Here is an 18,101-nt window from a genome sequence, read left to right on the forward strand (position 1 = left end):
TGGAAAAACAGGGGAAGATGGAAGGATTAGAGTGATGATGAGGGCAGAAAGAAGGCTTAGGAGACATGGCAGAGGAAGAGGGAAAAGATACTGTGATCAGAGAAGCAGATACTAGAATTCTACACATTGGAAGGAGAACAGCTTCTGGTGAAGGTATGTTCTGAGTCATAATCATTGGCTTTGTCGTTAGATAGACCCAAGTTGGAACTGTAACTCTGCCACATACTTACCTGGGTGAGCCCAGGCAAGTCACTTTATCTTTTAATATGAATAGCATTGACAGTAAAAAATAAATAAATAATAGTGATGAGGTACTTCCAGCTCAATCCTATTTCTAGTGGCTGAATGATATAAAATAAAGAGGCCCTGGCTTAAGTGATCTACAAGCTCAGGTTGTAGATATGCCTCATTGGCCATGCTGCCTTGATTCATCATGGAACTTGGCCTCTAGCCCTTGAATCAAATTGTGCTTTCGAACTTACTATAGACACTTATACGGAGACTTAGGGAAAGAAATGGAGACCTCTCACAAAAGTGTGTGCAAAAGTGACCAGAGTTTGAATGGTTATGATATTTTATCTAAAGCCATAGATTCTTCCTTTTCTGATTCCATATGATATTTCCAAAAGTGGTTGTTCCAAACCTTCTCCTCTTCCCTCAGTTAAATACATGACCACAAAAGGAGGTGAGCCAGTCATGTATCAGGAATGAAGGCTGGATCGTCCAGGTACTGCACAAAGAGCCCAGAGATACTAAGGAGAATATTAACAAATGAGAGGAGACCCAGAGCATGATAAAAGGGCTGGAGACAATGAGGAACTCAAGATTTTTAGCCTGGAGAAGAGAAGATTTGGGGGTGCAGGGAGGAGATGAGGGACGTACATTTGCTCTCAAGTATTTGAAGGGCTTTTACATACAAGAGGGATTCAGCTTGCTATGTACGTGATTTTCCTGAAGCCAGAGGGGAGAACTAGAAGAAATTGGCAAAAATCTGATTATAGCCCCTCATAAGGAAAAAAATTCCAAACAGCTGACCTATAAGTGAAGCTGGCAGGAGATTTCCCATCATTAAAGAGCATCAAGCAGATGCTAGATAACAATTAGATGGGGATATTGTAAAGGGAATTCTTGGAATAGATGATCTTCCTACCAACACTAAATTCTCTAATAATGCTTTAGGGGATTAGACAGGGTAAGAATATATCTGTGTGTTTGTATATATGTTTAAAATGTGTGTGTGTGTGTGTGAAAGGGGAAAGGGAAAGGAAATAGACATTTATAGGCACTTACTATGTGCCAGGCATTATGCTAAGAGCTTCACAAATATGATCTCATTTGATCCTCACAATAGCCCTGCAAAGTAGGTGCTTTTTTTATCCCCATTTTATAGTTGAGGAAATCTAGGCAGAAGTAAAGTGATTTGCCCAGAGTCAGACAAGATAGTAAATGTCCAAGTGACTGAAAGGGTACTGAATAAGGTTTTCATTAATCAACAAGCATTTATTAAATATCTACTATGTGCAGGCATTCTGCTAGATGTCGAGGATACCAAAGAAAAATGTAACAGTCCCTGCCTTCAAGGAGTTTACCTTCTGAGAGTAAAGGCAACATGCACAGATATAGGTATATACAAAACAAATCCAAGATAACCTGGGGGGAGGAAGGAGAGACAGTGGGACCAGCTACTAAGGGGATCAGGAAAGACCTTATGTACAGGCTGAAAGATAGCTATTGCAAAGGTGTAAAGATGGGAGATGGAGTGTTCTACATAAGGAATAGCAAACAGGCAAGTCTGGCTTGAACCATAAAGTGATTAGAGGGGAGTAATGTATGCTATGGTTGGAAAGGTAGACTGAGGCCCATCTCTGCCATTAACTAGCTATGTGGCCTTGGGTAAATGATTTAGCCTCTCTGAGCCCCAGTCTTCTTATCTATGAAACAGCCATGGTAGACTCAGAGCTGTAAGAGATTTTGGAGGTGATCCTATAGCTTCCCTGTCAACCTCAGAAAATTATTGTGGGGGTCATAAGATAAGACAGTGCTTTAAAAATTGTAAAGTGCTATAAAACATTATGACTGTTGATGCTGTTGATTTGTTTGCATCTTTGAATCTGTCTTTGTCCACATTGACAGCATCCCAAAGCTTTCAATATAAAAGATTTTGGATTATGTGCTATTTTGTCTTTCTTGTCTTCTGTTAGCACAGAGAATTCCATTTATGAAAATTTTAGAAATCAATTTCATCTAGTAGAATGTATTTGATAAATCCAAAATTAAAGTGTAACTTGTGTTTACTTCTGGTAATCAGGATTTAGGTTACATGTTCTTCAAAAATTAGTTTTTACTATTTTTAAAAGTCATTTAAACTGTTGTTTTTATATGACATTTAAATTTTATGTTTCCATTTTAAATCATTTCCTATGATGTCATTTTTCTTCCATTTCTTTTTGAAGTTGATAGAATGCATAAAGTAATGAGAATAATTTCCTGAGTAGCTACTTTGTTAGAATTTTCCTATTTGCCAATTCAGTATGGTCAAGATTTATCTCTTTAAGTAGGAAGAAAATGGAAGGGTTGTATTAGATTTCATAAACTTGAATGAAACGTTTATTAAGTACAACACTGTTAAACACTGGAGATGCAAATAGAAGAAGGCAGTTTCTGCTCATAAGGAACTCTCAATGCATTTAATAAGACAATACGTAAGGAAGGCTTCGTCTGTATGTCAGATGGAAAAGTCTCATGGTCCTTAGGGTACAGTGAAAAATATAGTAATGCCTCTTTTAAAGTCATTCTCAAATCACATCAGTTTCTGATGTTGAACCATTTGACAGTACCAAAGATTTTGGTAATAATGGTCTTCAACCAATATGACAATTTGTGTACCTGCAAGAGCGCTTCCCGGGTGGCATTCCCACAGGGGTCGTTTCCTAGGATGATGGCAGAGAATTGGAAGTACCGTTATTCCCAGTGGTCTTAGGTTCAGGGTCCCGAGCCATCTCCATTTAGTATAAAGGGGAAGTGATATTGATAAACTGACCTGGTGCAGCATGTACTTCCTTTTGTCCTTCCCCCAGGGTGCCTGGCTGCTTCAGCTAGGCTGGCTTGCCAGACTCATGAGTGGCAGGTGGTTGGTAATTGTTGAGGATGGCTGGCCCCTTCTCCACAGGAGATAATGGCTGTGAAGGCTAGGCTGGAAGCAGGAGTAATAGTCTGATGGGGGAGGTTGCTGTCATTCCTAAGGCTTCTGTTGATGACAGTTTGGTTAGCAGGTGCTGGTGGTAATAAGAAAGGTAGGTTCCCCTCTCCACAATGATTTCTCCCCTTCTTCCTGTAGCTATGGGGGCTGAGTTGGAAGCAGCTCTGGCACTTTGGGGGACACCGCTATTCCTGAGCCTTTTGGGCTCAGGATTCTGGGCTATTTCTGTCAGGGTCTGTGGGAAGATGGTGGGCAAGGGGACAGTGGTTCTACTTGTCCATCACAAGCTGCCTCCTATTTCTCCTCCAGGGCCTTTTAAGTGGCAGTTGGTGGCACTAGGTGGCCCCTTCTCCATAGAAGCCATTTGCCCAGATAACTGCTCTAAGTACTGAGCCAACAACTGGACCAGTGGTACTGAGTATAACTACTCACTGTAAAGAGAATGTGCATAAGTTTACAGACTGGGAAAGTGGCAACTCAATTAAATTTTTGTTACACAGATGGAAATCCTGAGGGGTTGAGGCTTGTTTGTCGCAGAAATAGAAATAGAACTCTGTACTCTCCAGTTCAGTCTCCTGTTGTATTGTGTTGTAGCTCTAAAATTATTCTGTATGTGATGTTAGGGATAGGGACTGGGCCTTTGGAGAACTCCCAGTGAGGAAACTCCCTCCACCAATACAGGTTGACTTCTCTGAAACATACAGTGTTAGTGAACTGCTTAGAGCACTGAGAGGTTTATCAACTCTTTTTTTTTCACCCTAGGAAGGGTTGGAATTGTCTTATTTGTGTATCTATTCATTCAACAGATATTTAGAAACAGCTAAATTGAGGTGGCTAGGTAGCACAGTGAATAGAGCACTGGCCCTGCAGTCAGGAGGACCTGAGTTCAAATACGGCCTCAGACATTTAACACACTTAATAGCTGTGTGACTTTGGGCAAATCACTTAACCCCAATTGCCCTCCAAAAAGCAAAAAAAAAAGAAAAAAAAAGAAACAGCTAAATTGCCTGTTGAATGGAACTTCTTAAACTAGAGTTAGGAAGATGTAAGTTTGAAATCTACTAAGGAAGGTTTCTTACCCTCTCTCAGCCTCAGTTTCCTCATCTGCAAAATGAGGATCTTAAAGAATTGTTGTGAGGACTGAATGGAAGTATAGGTTAAGTACTTTGCAAACCTTAAAGTACTGTGTAAATGTTCGGCATTACAGTTTATCAAGTGCTGACTATGTATAGATATACAAAACAATAGAAAGGTTTATAATCAAGTAGGAGGAAGCTGGATGAACATAGATCAATCAATAAAGCACCTACTATATGCCAGGCACTGGGCTAAGTGCTGGATAAGACTGGTGGATATGGAATAAATAAAACAATGACAATAAGAAAAAAATAAGACAAAAGCATTGTTAAGTATTAGACTATATCAATTGTGAGGGCTGTGGACCCAGGACACATAGGTGGTGAGGTAGAGTGCCAGTCCTAGGGGCAGGAAGACTCCTTCATGAATTCAGATCTGACCTCAAATATTTACTAGTTGCATGACCCTGGGCAAGTCACTTAATCCTGTTTGCCTCAGTTTCTTCATCTGTCAAATGAACTGGAGAAGGAAATAGCAAACCACTCTAGTATCTTTACCAAGAAAACCTCAAATGGGGTCAAAAAGAGTCAGACATGACACAAAAAATATGACAACAAAACTATGGCCCCAGTCCTTTTCTAGGTTGTAATGCATCTGATTGATTCACTGAATGTCTGACAGTGAGGGTACTAAGGGGCGGCTAGGAGGCGCAGTGAATAGAGCACCAGCCCTGGAGTCAGGAGGACCTGAGTTCAAATCCAGCCTCAGACACTTAACACTTACTAGCTGTGTGACTTTGGGCAAGTCACTTAACTTCAATTGCCCTGCCTTCCCCCCTTCAAAAAAAAAAAGCAAAAAAAAAAAAAAAAGACAATGAGGGTACTAATGTTTCTCAAACCAGTACTCTATTCAAATTTACATACTGGTGCCCTGTGCACATGAGTTTATTCTGCTCAAATCCTTTTTATCAGCTCTGGACCCTAGTAGGACCCTTCCCTGCTTAAATGGTTGGTTAAGAGAGAAATTCAGTTTTCTGAAATGTCCAGAATTTTATCCAGAATTTGCAGCATTTATTTTTAAAACTGATTGTTTCTGTTCCATACTGTGTCATTTAGGTTGAAAGCATGTCTTAACTTACACTAAAATTTACTTCAGACCATTTGATTCAATAGACTTTCATTATCAGAGGTGAGTTGCCAAGTAGTTTTGTGTAGATATTATAGAGATTTGCATGCCAGGGAAACAGTTGCAAAGTAGAATCAGAATTTGATTTATCTAAAATCCATTTTAATAAAATCATTATTGCAATAGAAAGAAAACTCTGCTAATCTTTGGGCTAAAATAATGCAACCTAAAAAGTTGCAGATCTGAAGATCATCTTTGAGTTGCAGTTCAGGAGCTTCAAGCAAAAAAGAACATCCTTGTAGGGGAGGAAGAGGAGATGCTCCCTCAGTCCTTTTCTGAAGGGTTTCCAGATGTCTGTTGCTTCTGTTGCCTATTTTCAAATCTGAGTCTAATGAGGAAGGATAAAGGGGAAAATATTAAAACTACTACCAGGATTCATGAGATATTTCTTGGCCATTCTTCCCACTACTCCCTTTGGCAAATTCGCTCAACTTCTATGCAAGTGATATATCCTTATCTGTAAGTTACTGCAGTACTTCAAGCATCAGTGATTTAATAATCAGCGTGGGTTCTCCCTCCACTGAGGCAGATTATGACCCCTCTGTGGCCACATGGACATGTACCTTTGTGAGTTGCTGAGGATGAAGCACTTGTCCATGTACAGGCATGCTGGTGAGGAACCTCTCTGAACTTAGAAAGACCAGTCAGTAAATAATTATTTATGAAGAGCCTACTATGTTCCAGGCACTATACTTGAAGGCTTTCTTGCTTGGGTAGAACCTTCTAGAACTTATACTCTGCTGGGATAGCCTTTGAGGACCCAGGGTCATCAACACCCCATGCTGAAGCACTGGAATGGGACTTTGGAAGGGAAAACTGCAAAATTCAGTGTGTGTGTATGTGTGTATTTATTTATATATATTTATATGTGTGTATGTATATATTATATATGTATATATGCACATATAAATATATATAACATATAATAAAAGAACAAAGCCAATATCATTGAGATGTGGGAATTTGTTCTTATAAATTTCACTGAACTTCATGCATAAAAGAAGTAAATTGAAACTGGACTCTGTCCTGTAGCACTAAGAGAGGTGGGGTGAGTAGCAGTCAGTTGGAAAATGTCCGCCTGTTACCTACAGTGTTTCAGGGCAGTCTTCACTAAGTGTTTGGAGATTGCCTGCCCTCGTGTAGATGTAGTCATGTAAAAATGGCTATGCAAAATGTCTTGGTGTTGAGCCTATCTCCCTGCCCCCTCCATGGTCACCAGAGTGAATTGGGAAGGGACTGAACCAAACCACCGAGCCAAGACTGTCTTCCTGTGTTTTGTTTCCCACTTAGGGTATTCCCATGGTGGGCCTGGAGAGCCCAGTGAAGGCATTAACATGCACATTTACAGCTCTCAGCATCAGAAAATGCTAGAAAGGGATTAAGGCATGAAGGGGATATGACAGTGAGGGGGTGGATAAGTGACATGAAAGAAGTGTTGCCAGAGGGAGGGAAAAGAATCTAATGTCTATTTATGTTGGAACACGGTGAGAGATGAAAAAACCCAAGAAGATAGCTTGTGTACAGTCATTTGTTCAACAAATATTTATTTCCTGCTCCGCCTGTAAGTGTGCATGCTGGGTGCTTGTTTTTCCTAGAATAGAGAGATATCTTCTTGCTTTCAAGAAGAATACAGAATGCAGTCAGCAGAAAAGCTTACAATAGAGTGACAGTAAATGACCAGTAATCATAGATGTGGGGGAAAGACTTAGATATTATAATAGAGCTGACATTTCTAGAGTGTTCTATAGTCTGCAAAGCACTTTGTAGATCTCATTTGAACATCACAACCATGTGAGGCCGGTGCTATTATCTCCAATTTTTATGGATGTACAGACTGAGGCTAAGAAAAGATAGGTGGCTTGCCTAGAGTCACAAAGCTGGTAGGTGTTTGAGGCAGGATTCAAATTCAGTTCTCCCTAAGACTGTTTCCAGCATTCTATGCACTATACCACCAGCAACCACACTAAAACTAAAGGGCAGAATAAAGTTGACAGTTACCAGAGATGACATACTATTGCTAGATATTGATAATAGTGTAGGGCCATGGTGTCAAACTTTTAGAAACGGACATCACCAGGACCGCTAAACAGTATGATTAGGACTCCTGTGGGCTGCATATTGATGCAGAAAACCATGCATTAATGTTATATATATTCTATTGTATTTTTAATTTATTTTATTAAATATTTCCTGGTTACATTTTAATCTGGTCAGGGACTCACTCAGTTGTGTTGCTGGGAGCCTGGAAGCCTCCTTGTATTTGACATTCCACTGTAGACATGGTACAGGTGCATGCAGGATCTGCAATTTACTTTTTCACCTTATATTGGAGCATGATCTCTGGACTCTTGTGTAGGGGCTAGGGATGGTACAAAGAGTAGTAAGGAACTCCTTTTCACATCTCCTGTGACTCTAGCTTAGCTCTGGTGAAAGAACCTTGAAATTTGAGTTGTCGGGTTTTGCTTCTTCATTTCTCAGTCAAATGAGTTGAGATGGAGGTGTGGGATACACCAACGTTATGTGATCTCTGGTCACACCTGGCTCCTTCCCGGTAACAGTGTGAGAGGTAGGAGGAGGAGAGCCTCAATGGCTCATTATGACATGATTTCAGCTAAGATGTCTCTGTGGCAAGAGTGCTAAGGATTATTATCTAGATACAGTAAATTAGTAATTAATAGATACCAAATTGAAGATCAGAGAAGAAATGAGACAAATGGAGAATTTTATCTTTTACTCTGTTCAGTACTGTACTCACAATGGATACTCAATCTATGTTACTGATTGATTTGTATACAAATAAGACCTTGTTTAAGAAAAATGAGTGTCTGCCTTGTGTATGTTCCTCAAGGAAACTTTTTTTTTGTCATTTATTGGCCAGATACAGGGATAAAATTTTGCATCAGATCCTTGAAACCTCAGAATTTTCACTTAGTGTTTTCCTTTAGGACACTTAACTGTAAACTTAGGTTCTCTGGGCTATTTTATCTGTTCTGTTCATGGGATTGTTTCCATTGAATTTCCTTCCTCTTATTGAACAGCCACTCCAGCATCAGGGCCATCCTTGCCATCCACCCTACCCTCATCTGGTTTGGGTAAGACCTCTGCGGGGACCACTGACCCAGAAGAGGCCACAAGACTGCTGGCCGAGAAGAGGCGGCTAGCTCGGGAACAGAGAGAGAAGGAAGAACGGGAAAAGAAGGAGAGGGAAGAGCTTGAAAGGTAAAGAGGCAGAGCTGCCTGTCCAGTAAGGGTGTGCCATAAAGTCACATCTGAGTGATAAGTGGACTAAGCCTTAAACACTGACATAAACCAAGTTTTTAAAATGAAGAGAACAGGCATTTTACATAGTGCTCTGAAGTTTACAAAGCACTTTGCATATCTTATCTCATTTGATTCTCACAAAAAACCTGAAATGGAGGTACCATTGCTACCCCTATTTTATAGATAAGAAAACTGAAGCTGAGATAGTTTAAATGACTTACCCAGTCACACACAACTAGTGTTTGAAGCAGGATTTGTACTTAGGTCTTCCTGATTCCAAGTCAGCTACTTCAAAAGTATGAAGTCTTATTCATGTATCCATTTGGTGTTTTTTTAATAAATAAAATAAATACAAATTGTCTTCCTGTAAAGAAACTTCTAGCTTATATGAAACTGTCAAATGCTCCATTCCTGTGACTCAGACATTATCCCAAGATGCTAATGAGTTAAGGTCGATAAATTCATTCCTCACATAAGTCAGTTTTACCCCTGTCCCATAGGGAAAGAATATCTTTAACTCTGTTAAGGAATTTTGCAAGTGCCTAACCTTGGATACCAGCATGGGATAGTGTAATAAGTGCTGGCTGTAGGTCAGCAGACCTTTGCTTTGCCACTTTCTACATGTGTGACCTTAGGCAAATCACTTAACCTTTCTGGGCCTCATTTTACTCATTTGTAAAGTGAAGGGAACGACCTTGATCTCTGAGGTCCCTTCCAGGTCAAAATACATGATCCTGTGATTATGGAATTAGAATTCCACTCTTAAATTATTAGGTAGGGGCGGCTAAGTGGCACAGAAAATAGAGCACCAACCCTGGAGTCAGGAGGACCTGAGTTCAAATCCGGCCTCAGACACTTAACACTTACTAGCCATGTGACCTTGGGCAAGTCACTTAGCCCCAATTGCCCTGCCTTCTCCCTTCCAAAAAGCAAAAAAAAAAAAAAAAATTATTAGTTAGTGTGACCCAGTGGGCAGCTAGGTGGCACAGTGGATAGAGTACAGGGCCTGGAGTCAGGAAGACCTGAGTTCAAATCAGGCCTCAGACACTTACTAGATGTGTCACCCTGGGCAAGTCACTTAATCCTATTTACCTCAGTTTCCTCTTTTGCAAAATGAGCTGGAGAAGGAAATGAAAAACCACTCCAGTATCTTTTGCCAAGGAAACGTCAAATGGGATCACAAAGAGTTGTACACAACTGAAAATGACCCAATAATAACAATTGGCCTATTAGGAATGGATCGATGTAAATCCATCCCAATTACTGGCAAACAACTTAAGATTCATACTCATGGCTGAAAAATAGTAATTAGGCCCTTGTATCTGTGAAGCCACAGTTTCCCCACCCCTGGGCTAGGAGTTCCCAAGTGGACACTTCCCCTCTGTCTCAGTATAGTAAAAATTTCTTTGAAATGAAAAGTTTCAAATTAGTGACTGAAGAAGCATAGCATTAGATAAATCTCAACTTTGGAAAATAGTCAAATCTCTGAACCTTGGTCTCCTGTAAGATATGTTGGGTGACCTGTTCCTCTTGGACTACCGCATGCATCTATCTTCCTGAGGCCTTCCCATTTTGTCCTTTATTGCTATTCGATGTATCCAGTAGAGATTTTCTGCCAGTCACATTTGTAAACTGTCTTTGTGATAAACCACAACACAAGCCTACTTCAGGCAACTCTTTGTCCTATCCATTCCTAGGAGAAAGAAGGAGGAATTAGCTCAAAGAGTAGCTGAAGAAAGAGCTCGTCGAGAGGAGGAAGCCCGAAGATTAGAGGCCGAGAGAGAGCAAGAACAGGCCCGGGAGAGGGTAGAACAGATGCGCCGGCAAGTGGAAGAGCGGGAACGACGAGAAAAAGAAGAAATGGAGCGGGTCCAGAAACAGGTGTGTGGGCACTAGGAAGGTGAGTGCATTTTCAAAAGGGCTAGGTACATGAGTGGGGAACCTGCAGCCTCGAGGCCACATGGGCCCTCTAGGTCCTCAAGTGCAGCTCATTCAGTCAAAGGGCCATACTTGAGGACCTAGAGGGCCTCATGGCCTCGAGGCCAAGGTTCCCCACCCCTGAGCTGGGAGATCCCAAGTGGCCACTTCCCTTCTGTCTCAGGTACAGTAAAAAAAAAAAAGTGTTATAATTGTTATTACTACTATCATTATTGTTTACAGGAGGCATCACGGTAGAGTTGAAAGATTGCTGTCTTTGGAGCCAGAGGACCTTTCTCTGCCTCATGTCTTGTGTGCTCTTGTGTAACATTCATTTCACCTCCAAATTTCATCATCTATAAAAAGAAGTAGTTGGACTAGATTGCCTCTAAATCTATGATCCTGTGTCAGATTTCAAATAATAATCTCAAAAGGAAATTATTATATTTTTCCTTTATCAGTACATACAGACTGTTGTTCAGTCGTTTTTCAGTTATGTTCAATTCTTCACAACCCCATTTGGGGTTTTCTTGGCAAAGATACTGAAGTAATTTGCCATGGCCTTCTCCAGCTCATTTGACAGATGAGGAAACTAAGGCAAACAGGGTTAAGTGATTTGTCCAGTCACACAGCTAGTAGGTATCTGAGGTCACATTTGAACTCAGGTCTTCCTGACTCCAGGCACAGCACTCTATCTTCCCATCTTTTCTCTTTACCCTCACTATATTTTTATGAGGTTGGTAAAAGTAGGTAGAAAGTCTCCCATTTGGTGGTAAAACAAAGGACACTCTTTCCCATCAGAGAGAAGAAGAAGCCCGTCTAAGAGAGGAAGCTGAGAGGGTTCGACAAGAACGAGAAAAGCATTTCCAAAGAGAAGAACAGGCCCGCTTGGAAAGGAAGAAGGTAACTAGACGCACTGCTTACAACAAGTTTGCACACAGTGTTCTGGATACTTACACTTTCTATATAGACCTAGAGATCTGAAGAAGGGCAAGAGGAAACCACTTCTCCATCCGTGACCCCTGAATAAGACCCCTGTTCAACAGTCCCAGGAAAAAAAGAACCTTTTCTCTTTCCATTAATAATCCACCCTGATGCTTAGCAGCCATCACTATAAGGACATTATTTCCTTTGTCTAACCTAATGTCTAACTCCATACTTCAGCTCAGAAATGAGACTTTTTGAGTCCCTTTGCTTACTCTCTTCTGCTTAATACCTTGGGAGGGACTTCTGTCCCTTCTTGGCAGAGCTGGGGGACTATGGTCAGGGAATATTGCATATGCTGCTAGAGGTGACTGGTGTATTTGTTAGGTTCACTGAATTGGTTTCTCCCCCTTTCTTTGTCATAACAATTTGCTCACTAGGCCTAGTTAGAAATGAAAGTGATATAAAAACAAAAGATATCGATATTCATTTTTTTAAATTTGTGAACATAGTCCTGGCACACATTTGGGACACAGCTATTGTTTCTTCAAAAAATAGCACAAAGGTATGAAAACGTTACTGATTTGCTTCATTTATAAAGTGTGCTAGGCTCGTTCTACCTCTAGATCTAACTCTGGCTGTTTCTTCCCTGGTAGAGACTTGAAGAAATTATGAAAAGAACCAGGAGAACAGAAGCTACAGATAAGGTAACAGCATTCTTTCTTCCTAACTGACTTAGAGCAGGTTATTTTTTTTCTGTTTTACATTATTGCTCTCATTTATAAACTAATGTATTTTCTTTTGTAGAAAGCTAATGACCAGAGAAATGGAGACATAGCCAAGGGAGATACTACAGGTGAAACAGGTATTTACTTCACTGTACTCTCAAAGACACCCAGAAATATAATGGGATCATAGAATCGCATTTTTAGAATGGAGGAGGCCCCAAAGACCATATAAATCAACTCTTCCATTTTATAAAGAAATTGAGGCCCAAGGAATCTGTGATTTGCCTGGAATCATATAGATAGTAAGTGACAGAGCTGGGATTTGAACCCCAAATCCCCTAGGTTCAACTTTCTTTCCACTGTACCACCAGACAGATGAATTTAGAAGTTGTATACTCATTTAAATCTTCAAGAAATTTTTTGTTTTAAAAAAATCAAAACTGAAATCCTGTAATATCTCAATTGGAAGAGGTCACCAATTCCATTCTTATGGCAAAATCTCGACTACTACATGACATTTCTAGGGAAGGAGAGGTCATTGCCTTTCTTTTAAATGAATTAAATGCAAGATTACAACAAGTGTCTGTTTTGTGTTAACTGAAATTTCATTTGCTACTTACCATGAAATTAAAACTTACATTAAAACTTGCCTTTTTCTCCAAGAACTTTTAACTTGCTTATTTGGGCAATTTGTGCTTGAGGCTGATGTCTAAAAATGACCTTCCTGGATTGGCTAGGACAGTTTTATAATTAAGAATTTGTTGGAGTTCTTAATAGAAGTTCTGTTTTTAATAGCTTAGTCATACAAATATAGGAAGTCCTTAACTTATAAAAAGGATTTATTTTAAGGAAGCAAACAGCTTCTATGAATGAGCATTCATAGGAGGCATATTCCCATTAAGAAAGTGCTATATCTGACAGGTTCCCAAGTCAGCCTGCCAAAGCCCATTTGACCCATAATGTACCTCAAAAGTATTATTGTACTGTTGGGAATGTTTTAAAAGGTAACAGCTGGGGCAACTAGGCTGTGCAGTGGATAGAGCACTGGCCCTGGAGTCAGGAGGACCTGGGTTCAAATTTGGCCTCAGACACGTAACACTAGCCAAGTGACCTTGGGCAAGTCACTTAACCCCAATTGCCCTGCGCTCCCCCCTCCAAAAAGGAAAGAAAGAGAGAGAGAAGGAGGGAGGGAAGAAGGAAGAAAGAAAGGGAGGGAGGGAAGAAGAAGAAATATTGGGGGTAGGGGTCATTTGTAATCTCTAGGAAAAGTTCCTTGTATACTAGGCCCTTTTCCTTTTCTGAGAGACAGAGAGATTACCACTTCCTGTTATTTGAGTCTGAGCTATTTCTTCATCCCATTCTACCATACTAACAAGACGAAGTTTGTATGTAGATAGATATCTATATGCAGATGTGTATATGTATGTAGATGTTTGTATATATACATATAGATATGTGTGTACAAATGCACACGTGTGACCCTACATATATACACATGTGAGTGTGTGTGTGTGAGAGAGCACACGAGAGCGGGAAGGCATTAAAACCCTTGACAGAAATGCAACCTGTGGGTTATCCCTGGGTATCATTTATCTGAGTCTGTCCTTACCATCTAAGTCTAATTGTTTCCCATGCTCAGAACATCATCAGATTCCACTAAGATCTGTTGCACAGACTCTTTGGATACTCTAGCTGTTTCCTGCTTTGCGAATTTCAGTGGCTTCGGCCTCCCCATGTTGGAGACCAGCTGTTTCATGGCTCTGGTTCCCAGGGTCTCTGCAGCTTCTACAGCTTTACTTTAAATCTGGCACTTAAATCTGTGCCAGATTGCAAAATTAACCCCCTGAAATTGCTGCGTTGTTCTCTTATTTACAATTCTAGCCAAAAGCGGCTACAGATTTGCTTGAAACCCTGCTGCCTGGTTGGCATGGCTGTGAGTAAGTGGCTGCAGGCCTTTGAATCTTACCCTAAATTCTGAGATCAGATTTCTCAATGGTTATCATTGGCTCCAAATTAAGCTCTAATAGCACTGAACCTTAGGGAAGCACACTTGGGAATAAAAATCCCTGCCTTATGAGATCTTAATTCAAAACAAATATATTTTGTACATTTTCAAAACAAATTTGAAATTTTTTAAATTTCTTTTTTTGATGACTTGCACTAAAATGTGAAAGAACAGCTTATCAAGTGCAAGCCTATTAAGGCTACATTACTTTCATGTTCATGACATGATCTTAATCAAAAGTCACACAATTGTTTCTGTTTTAGCATTACATACATTCCTAGCTAGATAACTATAATTGCTATTTATATAGCACATCACACCATTTCATTTGGCTCTATTGGATGTGTATATATACACGTAAGAGTGTGAGTGTGTTAGCCAGAGGCTTGATTTTGTTGTTGTTGTTAATTCAAATTTCTTCTTCTCTGTGGAAACACCCAGGCTTATCACCACTTCCCTGTGTGACAGACTCTTCACAAAATGGAGAACCAGTGACTGGCCCACATCAGCCAACGATGACCATGGACAGGTGAGCCAAAGCAAGCAAGCAGTGGAGGCTTTGGGGGTCTTTGAAAAATTATTTTTAGCCAAAAGTGAAACTTTTTTTTTTTGCAACTATGTACTGTACATATTTTTCCTTAAACATTCTTTTTTTATTTTTTTGCTTTTTGGAGGGGGGAAGGTAGAGCAATTGGGGTTAAGTGACTTGCCCAAGGTCACACGGCTAGTTTTGTGTTAAGTGTCTGAGGCCGGATTTGAACTCAGGTCCTCCTGATTCCAGGGCTGGTGCTTTATTCACTGTGCCATCTAGCCTCCCCCTTAAGCATTCTTTTTTTTTTTTTAAAGCAATCGGGGTTAAGTAACTTGCTCAAGGTTACATGGCCAGTTATTTCTGGGTGTGATACTAAGTATCTGAGCCCAGATTTGATCCCCAGGTCATCCCGACTCTGGAGCTGGTGCTCTTACTTGCTGTGCTACCTGGGCGCCCCTCCCCTTCAGCATTCTTAAAAAGAAATCTGGCCTCGTACTCTGTCATCTTTTTGATTTCTTGGTAATCACTCATTAAAGCAAAAAGTTTCAGGGCAGCTAGGAGGTACAGCTAATAGAGCACCAGCCCTGGAGTCAGGAGGATCTGAGTTCAAATGTGGCCTCAGACACTTAACACAAAGCTAGCCGTGTGACCTTGGGCAAGTCACTTAACCCCAACTGCCCTCCCTTCTCCCCTCCAAAAAAAAGCAAAAATAAAAAGGCAAAAAGTTTCCATTTCCCTAATGACAAAAGAAAATAGTAAAAGCTAGAATCTACTAATGCTTTAAGATTTACAAAGAGTTGACATATGTTGCTTCAATTCATCTTCACAACAACCCTGTGAGGTATGTACTGTTTATAGATTTTTTTTTTAACATATGCTCCTGCATGGGTTGTTCCCATGCCTAGAATAACAGCAACACTAAAGATAACAACAGTTAAAATGTCTGTGCTTTTACATATGTTATCTCACCTTCACTTACTGGACTCTCCAGCTCCCTTCAAGACTCAGTTCAAGTACAACCTCATTTCCCCATTTTCCCCTTTTCTCGTTTCCCTAATTGTTAGTCCTCCCCTTCCCCACCCCCTCCCATCATCATGTATTGAGTTGTTCTTTATCCTTTTTTATACATGCCCCATCTGGCCCCTTAGTAGACTGAAAGCTTCTTGAGAGCAGGGACTGTTTCATCTTGGTTTTGGGTCCCCTGGCACAAGGCAGACATTGAGTAAATGCTTATTGATTGACTTCACTGAAAACTCCACAAAAAATTGTCTCCTTTTTAACAATAATAATAATAATAATGATTAGATTGGAGGTTCTTTGAGGGCAAGGACTCTTTTGCCCTTTTTTTTTGTATCCCCAGCACATAGTAGGCACTTAATAAATGTTTGTTGGCTAATTAATAATGATAATACTAGTAACAATAGCTAGAATTTATGTAACACTTTAAAGTTTGCAACGTGCTTGACAAGTCGCGTCTTATTTGATCCTCATGGTAATGCTGGGAGGGAGGATCCTCATTTTTCATTGTGCACATTAGAAAACTGAGGCAGACAGAAGTTAAGTGACTTTCCTAGGGTCACACAGCTAGTGTCTAGGGTCTGATTTGAACTTGGGCTCCAGTCAAGTGGTCTATCCACTGCACCACCTGGATGCTTTGAACATTTTGTCTATTGGGCAGTATACAGTCAACATTTCTTTATTTCGGGTTCATCAATTTTCAAAAGAAAATGAGCTAGTAATGCTACATTCCTAGGAAAGAAAAATGTTTATTATTTGTATATTTAAATATATTATCTTGGGGCAGGTAGGTGGTGTGGGGGATAGAGCACCAATCCTGGAGTCAGGAGGGACTGAGTTCAAATCCAGTCTCAGATACTTGATACTCACTAGCTGTGTGACCCTGGTCAAGTCACTTAACGTAAACTGCCTTACAAAAAATAAATATATTATCTTGAACCCGGAATGCCAAAGAGAACTGCAAAAGAAGACCTGATTATAGTTTTGTTTTGTTTTTTTTCCATTTTCAAGCCCAACTTCACCAGGGCCATATTCATGCTTTTCTGTGATCTGTCAACCTTGAATGATGCCAGATTACAGTAGAGTGATTCATAAGTTTGTACAATTATGAGCAATTTAAGAAACCCACATTTATATGGTGCATTGATGGCAGTGCCTCTTAGCTAAGACAGGGCAGGTTATAGCAATTAGCTGCCAACAATACATATGTGATCTGGGAAATACTCCAGGTGACACGAAGTTCATGTCCTTTTCACCTTCTGTGTGCGGATATCAATAATATTTGCAGCCACATTTTTTCAGATATAAAACAACTGTAACATGTTTTGTGCTTGTTTGTGTGTGTGTGACCACAGAGAATTTATAGAGATATTTAATAATGCTGTTGAAAATATCAAAATCCTCTGAACTATAGCTAAGCAAAGGCTATTAACTAACAAGGTTTTGTCTAGTATTTTTCTGATTTCTAGAATTCATTTTTGAAGCATTTAAAATAATCTCTCTCAGTACATCATTCCAATGTAGTAAGAGCTTTCATTTTCTGTAGCCAGGACTAGAGCCATTAGAAGCTGCTAAGACCTGAAGGTCTTCAAATCATTTATAATAGTTGATTTTTTTTTCTGTTGTCAAACATAATTTTCCATAATCCTCTAACAAACACACTTACCCCATATGATGTTCTTTAGTGTGATTGGCACTGATTGGAAGATAGCATTGCACTGTTGGTATCTCTTTATGCCTGTAGAATTATTTCTGTTACTCCTTGCAAGACTGACAAAATTATCTCTGTCCAGAGTATTATTAATAATGATCATTCAGGTGTGTTGAATAAATGATGCGAAGCCAGTTCATAATTACCTTTGGCATGAATTAGACACTAACTAGCTTTTTCTCAATCTAAAGTACACCTTGATTTCTATAATATAACAACATACTTGCCTTTCAATGACTGTCACATACTATCTAGTTTACTCTTTAAGGAAATCCTTAATGTTTTAACCGAAAAATAAAAGCACAGATTCCAAAGTGTTCAAAGAACTCCATACTTAATGGAGAAGATGCCGAGTACAGTGATAGTTCTAATATTTGACTAATAAGTGGACTAAATTATACATTAGCTGAGTCTTTTTACTCCATTAGTGTGTTTTTGTCCTTGCTTCAAAGAACTTGCCACGTGATTCTTTATGAGTAAAGCAGGCCTAAGGCTTAATTATATAACATTGGGATAATTATCAGATTAATAATACTGAGCCTTTT

At 39.8% G+C, this 18,101-nt stretch overlaps 1 protein-coding gene across 4 annotated transcripts in view; it reads left to right on the forward strand.

Annotated features, from left to right (window-relative positions):
• Positions 1-18,101, forward strand: part of MAP7 (microtubule associated protein 7) — a 239,671-nt gene that overhangs the window by 207,471 nt on the left and 14,099 nt on the right. For all 4 annotated transcript variants that reach the window (XM_069077289.1, XM_069077288.1, XM_069077286.1 and 1 more), the window contains 6 exons: positions 8,500-8,680; positions 10,420-10,603; positions 11,441-11,542; positions 12,220-12,270; positions 12,371-12,428; positions 14,738-14,825. In XM_069077289.1, the coding sequence (XP_068933390.1) occupies positions 8,500-8,680; positions 10,420-10,603; positions 11,441-11,542; positions 12,220-12,270; positions 12,371-12,428; positions 14,738-14,825 (664 nt within the window). The remainder of the gene's footprint in view (positions 1-8,499; positions 8,681-10,419; positions 10,604-11,440; positions 11,543-12,219; positions 12,271-12,370; positions 12,429-14,737; positions 14,826-18,101) is intronic.

Source organism: Petaurus breviceps, unplaced genomic scaffold (assembly GCF_028583685.1).
Source record: "Petaurus breviceps papuanus isolate PSGF00001 unplaced genomic scaffold, PetGlider_PUasm1.0 90977, whole genome shotgun sequence".
Classification (NCBI taxonomy): domain Eukaryota; kingdom Metazoa; phylum Chordata; class Mammalia; order Diprotodontia; family Petauridae; genus Petaurus; species Petaurus breviceps.